The sequence below is a fragment of the Chamaea fasciata genome, unplaced genomic scaffold (genome assembly GCF_029207755.1).
Source record: "Chamaea fasciata isolate MVZ Bird 193981 ecotype frontalis unplaced genomic scaffold, bChaFas1.0.hap1 SCAF_3, whole genome shotgun sequence".
NCBI classification, from domain to species: Eukaryota; Metazoa; Chordata; class Aves; order Passeriformes; family Sylviidae; genus Chamaea; species Chamaea fasciata.
The window spans coordinates 1,587,754-1,596,267 of NW_027094088.1; the positions used below are offsets into that span (position 1 = coordinate 1,587,754).

An 8,514-nucleotide genomic window follows, 5' to 3' on the forward strand; every position below is an offset into this window, starting at 1 on the left:
TTGCCTGCTATGCCCTTGATCACAAAATACTCCTCTCATCTTCAAATTGATCAGTAACCTAAAATGGAGCATTTTAAGATAATGTGCCCATTCCTAATTTCCTTTTATTCAGCTAAAAGGAAATACATTGGTACAAGTTTCCCTTAAAATTGGCTGATGGCCTTTCCTGACAGTAAACTTCACGAAATAAAAGGGACTGATTTCTGTCCCTAGGCTTTAGCCACTCAAAAGATCTTGATTGTGAAGGGGGAGAGCTGACGGTAGCAAACTAGAGCATCAAAAAAAACAAAACCTTTTTGGGGTGTTCTTGGCACAAACTGCAGCGTGGCAGGAAGTCACAGCTTGTGTCCACAACCGTCTGGATGCTGCTCAGTGAACTCCCACGTGTTCCCAGTGGTTTTGGGTTCCTTCCTTTCATTTTGGTTTCCATCAATTCTCCAGAGGAGAGGAAAACCACCAACCCCCCTCGCTGCCCAAATACTCGCCCTGCTGAATCTTAAATTCTCATTTCTACTTGTGCATTTTTTTTTTTCTGCTTGTTCGATGTCTCACCAGTTCTTGGGAAATTTGGAAACTGAAGGGAAGCTTCATTGTGAAATTAAAACCGGTAATTACAAAATTAGAAACAGACTAGCAGATCTGTTAGGAAGCCTGAGCAGAGTGCAGGTGGAGATCTTGTGTTTATCAAATATGTTGAAGATTTACCTCCTGGGCTGGTTTCTACCTTTAGCATTTCCAGACAGCTCCACTTCTACCAGTGTTTTTCTTCATTCTATTTCCCTCTCCTCCTCCCCATCCCCAAAGATCTGTGTGTCTTTGGCTCTAGACGGTTGTCTTGCATGGCAATTTCATCTTCCAAATGCATCACTTCTTCACCACTAAAAGCAAGGATTTTGAGTTATGGATTTAGCCTGGAGCCCAGTTCCTTGCAGCCAGCACTGGTGCATGGTTGACTTTTTTCAGCTTCAAGTTGTATTTCATGTATTCACTGTTAAAAACCTTCCTTCAGCCCTGTTTTTAGCATTCTCCAGTAGTGGGACTGTGGCTGACATTAAAAATACGTCCAAAATTCCCCCTTGCATCAGTTAAAAATGTTTTGATAAGGATTTGTTAATGCTGGAAAAGTATTTTTGAAATGATGTAACTTCTGCTTAAACCTGTCTCCCTCTCAGGCTCTGATTACAGGGCTCTAAATGTTTTATATTAACTGTGAAAAGACACTCTTGGAGAGATCCCCTCTTTCTGTGCAAAAGGCAATCCAAGAAGGTAGTTTGCTTAAAAACAAAGGGGTGTGTGCTCTTTAATAATAATTTATGTTTTATAATAATTAACTGAAGAAGCAAACTTAGTGTAATTCCTTGTCCCATTCGCTCATGGATTGAAAGGAAAATTAACCATTTTGGTAAAAACAAAAGTTAATGCGTTTTTTCTCACTTGGGGTTCTGTAAACATTAAATATTCAGCAGCTTTAAGCATGATGTGCCTTTTTCATGTTAGACTCATCTTCCTTCCAATCCTTTGAGCTGTTTGCAGGCTTGTGCCAGCTTTCAAAACTGACAATTCTTGCCCTGCTCAAAGGACTCAAAGGATTCAGATGAAAAATTCATTTTATCGTTTGATCTCCCTCACTTCTTGACGGAAAAAGTGAACTTTTAGCCATTTCCAAAACTGCAGAAGTTAGAATTTAATCCACATAACAGGAATGAGAGAACCTTGGTATTTGCCTTGGCTTGGGAAAAAAAAAGTTCTGCCTTTGAGTGATGTAAAGCTATTTTTTTAATGGCTATAATTTTGTTACTGTTCTGTCTGGGAAAATCACACCACGCTGACTTGATAGCTAGAGCTGGAGCTAAGCCAAAGGAGATGAGCATTAAGAGTTTTGTGGGATGAATACCTTTGAAATTACGTGACTAATATAGCAGCAAGGAATTTCTAAATGCTGGAATTACCTGGAAGACCACATCTCAAAGTGTAGCCTTTGTTCAGTAACTTCTTTTTGAGCCTCAGGATCTCTTGGGGCTTTTGTTTGGGTTGGTTTTTTTTTTTTCCCTCAGGCATTAAATATGTGCAACGTATCTGGAAGACAACAGACAAAACTGGTACCAACACAAAAAAAAAAAGTGTAGAAAAGATTTATGGTAAACAAAGGAAATTTTGTGCAAACAGTGAGGAAAAAAAGGCTTGTGTTTTTAAAACTGGCACAACTTTGTAACACACAAAACTCTCCAATGGTGTTTGTGCTATAGACAGGGGCAAGGTGAGGAATCTGGATGAGATTTTTCAGTGAGATTGCCAGGAATTTTGGTTTACTCTTGTTGCCTTGGTCCTGACCTCATTAACCACTCTTCAAGGTAGGGAAACTCATCCCATGCTCTCAACTACTGAGACACATAGGAATTAAAAGCATGAACTAAAAGCATGGCAGAGTTTTGATTAAGTCCGATATTTGTGGAAGTCCCGAGGTTTTTTTCAGTAGGAGTCCACAAACAGTCCACTCAAGTCCCTTATGGAACTGGCTTTGATTTTCCTTGCGGAAAGGAGCTCCAGCCTCTGAGGTTCGTCACCTCCAGCAAGATCTATTTTTTTAATAGCTCTGAGGCAAGAAGGCAAAGAAGGACCCAACAAAAGGGCGACAGAAGCGTGGCAACATTGTGCCGGGCTCTGTCCCCTCCTGAAGCCCCTCGGGACGGGATCTCCGACGGGCACCGGAGCCCTACCAGCCCCGGGAGCTGCTCCCTGTGGCCAGGCCGGGAACACCCGGCCCGGGCCGCTGCTCCTCCAGGCGGTGGAACTCCGTCAGACGGAACCGAGAGGCCAGAGTGTTCACCATCCTCCTCAGGGTGAAAAAGGCCGCCACCACTTGGAAGGAGAGGAAGGCGGCGAAGATGATGTGGAAGGCTCGCTCCAGGGCGTGGATTTGCAGCCCTTCGTTAAAGAGCAAGAAGAGAATGACAGGCAGCTGCGGGAGGAGAGTCAGGAGCCAAAACCCAGCCAGCTCAGGCACCTAGAACAGGGAGACATCGGCTTTTAAAAACCTGACAGCTGGGAGGAAAAAATCCAAAATCTTCTGAAGAAAACACATTCCTTATTGATTTTTCAAAAGCCAGCGCATAATGCGGAAAGGCAAAGTTAGGTGGCTTCATATTTTCATATCCTGTGTTTTTAAGTGTATTTATATTTTCTGACAAAACAATCTTAGAGCTCTCTTCTGAGGGAAACCTACTTGGAATTCACAAAATTAAGTGGAAGCCAATGCCAAGGGAACAGAAGATGCAGAGTGCAGCTGAAAAGAAACAACCGTCTCTTCAACTTAAATCTCTGAAATAAAATGCCTGCCAGCTAATGTTCAACCCCCAGAAGGAGAAATTCTTGCAGAAATCACCATGTCCGTCTGGTAACTTACTTTCTCCAGGAGATTGCCCACATATCCCAGGTAGAGCCGAATGAGCTCTGTCAGAGAGACCAGGATCATGATGGTGACCAGGATGAACTTGTAATAATCCGACAGGGCTGCGTACTGGAGGGGAAGAGGAAAGGAAAAGTTTCTGCCGTGCTGTCTGATTAAATGAAGATACTCTGTGCTACTGTCAGCAGTGCCGTTCAAACACTCCTGAGCCTCCAGTTTCCACGAATTCCCAAACCAATGTAAAAACCTCTAACTCCAGCGCGCTGTATCCCACACCAGGACGTGTTTGACGTAATGTGCATTTCACAACCCAGCACTTTGCTCCCTCTCACCTTCAGGTAGAGGATGGCAACTGTGACGAGCCACCAGAACGGGAAGAAATAAACATTGAAATAGAGGGACATCTGCAGTGGCAAACTGGAAAGGATTTCACAATCTGCACAGAGAGAAAGAAGATTTCATCATGCCTGCTGTAAATATGATTACTGTTGGTTACCTGGTGGCTTTTAGCTCACTCCACCATCTCCGAGCGAGGTCAGCTCAAGAGAGCTGCTAGAGAGCAGGCTGGCATGGCCCACTCTTCATTTTCAACCTCTTATTTAAGCAGACGCTTGGATGGAAGCCAGCAATTTGTCTGATTCTTAAGAGATAGTAATTTCAGACACGTGTCAAACTAAAGCTCATCCTTTCAAGTCCGTAGAGAGCAAAATGCATTCACACAACGCAGCGTGGAGAAAAGAACTCCAACACGTGCGCAGCGCATTCTACGCTTACAATTTTATAACAGACCTACAAGGTCAGATTTAAGGAAAAAATTACTTAAAACCAGAAAAGCCAGGAGTTCTAATTTCAGTTGTGATCTCAATGTTTAGGTATGTTAGGGTATGGCACTGCTATTTATAAATTCTGTGCAAGTTCTAAGCTCAGTTTGGATGAATATTTAAGCAATATAAGCCAATTCTAATTAATTTTTCCAACTCTAAATTAAATCAGTGCTTATTTGCTGGGATTGCTAAAATTAATGGAAAAGCCAGACAGTATTGCACTGGGCAGTTGCTACGGCAACTCACCGAGATACATGCACGTGTAAAACTTAATTTTTGAAACCCTGACGTCCAGTAATTTGCAATTGGTTTCGGCGGATTGGATACTAACATAGGAGTATCCTCCAAACAGGGAGCCGCAGAAAAAGAAGACTAAAGACAGAAGTTATTTGTGAAGTGTTTAGTAAATGAAATGAAGACCAACCAAGCGTCAGCAGCGTCACCGCACAAAGGAAGTGGGGAACTCCCGTCTTGAAACAAGAACGTCTTTTGGATTAATTTGACCGATTAATTTATCGGCTGAAACCAACACGGCCTTTCTGTGTGGGCTGCTATTTCCACGGCTACTCCCGCCTCGCAAAGGGCGCGCAAGTTCCGCCGGCGACACGACGGGCGCGCAGCCACCGCTCCCCACCGCAGGCAGGCTCAAGGAAGAAAAAAGCCGAATAAAGACAAAGCGCCGGCCTCTCCCGGCCCCGCGCTGTACCTGCGCGGTATCCCGGGAAGCCCGGGGGGGCTGGGGGCTCATCGCCGAGCGCGGTGCGGGCGCTGTCGCTGAACACGGAGCTGCTGAAGGAGACGAGCCGCCGCCTCAGGGGCTCGGGCAGCGTCGGCGGCCCCTCGGCCCGCGCCATGGCCGCGGCCGCGCCGCGCAGGCGCGCTGGGGCCCGCCGCGGAGAGGAGCCGGCATGGGGCCGGGGGGAGCCCCGTGTGGGGCGGGAGCGACGCCGGGAGTGGGGAGGGAGCGATGCCCCGTGTGGGGCGGGAGCGACGCCGGGAGTGGGGCGGGAGCGATGCCCCGTGTGGGGCGGGAGCGACGCCGGGAGTGGGGAGGGAGCGATGCCCCGTGTGGGGCGGGAGCGATGCCCCGTGTGGGGCGGGAGCGACGCCGCGTGTGGGGAGGGAGCGATGCCGGGTGTGGGGCGGGAGCGACGCCCCGTGTGGGGCGGGAGCGATGCCGGGAGTGGGGCGGGAGCGATGCCCCGTGTGGGGCGGGAGCGATGCCGGGTGTGGGGCGGGAGCGATGCCGGGTGTGGGGCGGGAGCGATGCCCCGTGTGGGGCGGGAGCGATGCCGGGAGTGGGGAGGGAGCGATGCCCCGTGTGGGGCGGGAGCGATGCCCCGTGTGGGGCGGGAGCGATGCCGGGAGTGGGGCGGGAGCGACGCCGGGAGTGGGGAGGGAGCGATGCCCCGTGTGGGGCGGGAGCGATGCCGGGTGTGGGGCGGGAGCGATGCCCCGTGTGGGGCGGGGGAAGCGGAGTCTCCGCCCCGGGGATGGAGCCCGAGGCCGGCGGGGCGCGGCACTGGAGGCAGCGGTGTCCCGGTGGCAGGGGCTGCCCTCAGACCCGCTATCGCTTTGCTTCGTTTCGGGTCACTCAGAGTCAGAAAAAAGGATTTTTATTTATATATTTATATATTTATATATTCCACACCTGGGAGGGTGTGGTTTTCTGAGAAGGTAACCGGGATGTTGCCCCGAGGAAAGCTGCTGTAACCCCGCTCTGTTTCCATCTAGGTAAACCCCGGGAGAAGGATGGTCCTCGGTGACGGCCACAGAGCGAGGGGGCAGTGAAACAATGGTGAGCATTCCGTGCTGCCACTTCAAGTGAATGTGAATGACTCGTTTGACGAGGGATGCAGGTGTAACCGAGCCAGGGAATACCTTTTCCTCAAGGAAATCTCTGTGCGCTGCTCTGAAGTTAAAAGCTGTGCTGAGACCAGCACAGCCGTTCTAACCAAGAAAGCTCTGTCCCTTACTGGAGGTTTCGTAGAATCACAATAAGTTAATAATGTAAACCCAGCTTCTTCTTGTGCTTCTTTTATTTGGAAAATATATATTTCAATCACCTTAGGGCCTGATTCCTTCTAGAAAAAAAAAAAAAAAAAGATGCCATCCTTAGGCGTGCGGGAAATTTTTTTCTGCGCAACCAGAATGAAGGAGAGCCTTTTACTGTGAGAAATTTTAATGTGAATTATAGGATGATTCGGGTGGGAAGGGAGCCTAAAGAGCACAGAGTTCCAAGCCCCCCTGCCATGGGCAGGGACATCTTCCCTGGGCCAGGCATGCCAGCTCACTTCTCCTGCTCCCCCACCTCAAACCGTGTCCAGCTTCTTCCCGGGGTGATCCTGCTCCAGGATGGCTTTCCAAACTCAATTATCTCCAACTAAATAATTTAAAGCCTCCTAGTTTAAATTTAATTTCATTCTATCCCGCTGGGAGGACTACAGAGAAAGATGGCTGAACAGGCAGGAGTTCTGAGAAATCCATTTGGCTTTTGGAAATGATGAATGGTGTGGTATTGACAGCAGAGATTTTCTCAAGGGCTTCTCCAAACATGGGTATGCCAGCAGGGATCTGCCTTAAGAAAACAACTGAAATTATAGAAGAGTATATGGATCATTTTTTTTATATATTTGAGGAAACTTTATGAAAGCCAGCATTAATGTTGGATGGGTTTCTGAACTTTAAAAAGTGCAGTCTGTATCAGTTATCTTGCCAGTTGCCAGTAGGTGCTGGAAATGATTTCCTTTTGGGCTCAACAACTGGAATGGTGACTTTTGCACTGTTTAGGCAATATCTTCATAACGTTCTCTGCTATAGACAGGGGCAGGAGGAGGAATCTGGATGAGACTTTTCAGTGAGATTGCCAGGAATTTTGGTTTATTGTCGTTGCCTTGGTCCTGACCTCATTAACTGCCCTTCAAGTTAGGGAAACTCATCCCATACTCTCGGCTACTTAGACACATACGAATTAAAAATATGAATTTAAAGTATGAATTAAAAGCACGGCAGAGTTTTGATTAAGTCAGATATTCATGGAAGTCTCGAGGCTTTTTTCGTGGTATAAGTTGGTGGTGTGTAAAAGTCCTGCCCTTGTAAGAACTGAAGCAATCCAGCTCAGCAGCCAGGAAAGTGTAAAACTGAGGAGCAGGGAAAGGAAAGGCTGATCTGATGGCATGCAGACACCACAAGAAATGTATGGATTTGCCATGTAGGCTCAGCCTCCAGACTCAAGGTGTGATTTCTGTGATATTTGGCAGCCTTCCATTTTCGACAGATGGCCCAGCATCCTGCATGTCCCCACAAAATGAAGTTGTGCACAGTTTCGTTTAATATTTTTGTCTGAGCAGACACTTCAAATATTCCCTGAAGAGAAACTCTTTGTTTTTACTAATTCTGTTTGATTTTTGTTAGACTACAGCCTCCTATTTTTAAATTTTTATCTTTCAACAGTTTAATGATCAGAATTCTTTTGATTTTCTGTAGGGAGGGATGGTGAGCATCCCTTCCAGCGGAAGAAAACCTTAAAACCTGAAGGATCAGAGTAGCTGGGGCATCTCCATTGACACATCAGAGCTTTCTGTAGCAGAAGGGCAAAAATCAGAAAAAAATCCTTAAATGTTACGTGGCTGGAACAGAGACAATGATCATCTGCATAAATAGTGTCACCTTTTTGTGACAAAAAACCTGGCTTTTTCCCTTCTTAATGGAGAGGCATTCCCTTCCTGAACCTCCGTCTGTCCACAAAGGGATGTTTATGTAGAAATAACCAGATTTCCAGTTCTCTCTGCTTCAACATAAGATACTGAAATACGAAACTGGGAGAAACAGGCTCGCAGTGGCACAGCATTTTAAAGGACTGCTTTATTTCTCTCCACACGTGCTGGCTATAAATAAAACAAAAGCCTCTGAAAAATCTGCCTGAAAGCTTTAAATCAGAGAAATATTGGATCTTTGTGTATCCACAGCGGTCCCAGTAACTTGGTAGACACTGGCCTGGCTCCCAGACCAAAGCTCCTGGGGCTCTCTGGCAGCAACACTGAGCCATAAACACCAGATGCAGTGGATCTATGGAAATGGAATATCAGCAGTTTTGCACAATTGGCATTCCAGCAATGCGGGGTTCATTTCAGTGGTTCCAGTGGTTTACCTTTGCACCTGGATCACAGTTGCTGAAAGGTGTTGGTGTGGAATCTCACAAAAGCTGTTTTCCCTGATGTGTGTGAGCAGCAGAAATTACTCTCCTCCTTGCTGGCTCCCTAATACCTGCCTGGTATTTTAGCT

The 8,514-nt window shown here is 47.0% G+C and overlaps 1 protein-coding gene across 1 annotated transcript; it reads right to left on the reverse strand.

Moving 5' to 3' along the window:
• Window positions 1–749: 749 nt before the first annotated feature.
• On the reverse strand, window positions 750–5,084 carry TMEM17 (transmembrane protein 17). Its single transcript, XM_066180345.1, has 4 exons — window positions 4,937–5,084; window positions 3,739–3,842; window positions 3,404–3,517; window positions 750–3,004 (listed from the first exon to the last, which is right to left on the reverse strand). The coding sequence occupies exons 1-4, from the start codon at window positions 5,082–5,084 to the stop codon at window positions 2,714–2,716; spliced, it is 657 nt and encodes a 218-aa protein (XP_066036442.1). The 3' UTR covers window positions 750–2,713.
• Window positions 5,085–8,514: the final 3,430 nt, after the last annotated feature.

What these genes read in the sequence shown, in the direction of transcription:
- TMEM17 (XM_066180345.1), bottom strand. Translation starts at nt 5,084, where the DNA reads ATGGCGCGGGCCGAGGGGCCGCCGACGCTGCCCGAGCCCCTGAGGCGG. An exon ending in CTTCCCGGGATACCGCGCAG is followed by an intron (nt 3,843 to 4,936) that starts GTACAGCGCGGG and finishes CTCTCTGTGCAG; the next exon opens with ATTGTGAAATCCTTTCCAGT. An exon ending in TGGGCAATCTCCTGGAGAAA is followed by an intron (nt 3,005 to 3,403) that starts GTAAGTTACCAG and finishes TCCCTGTTCTAG; the next exon opens with GTGCCTGAGCTGGCTGGGTT.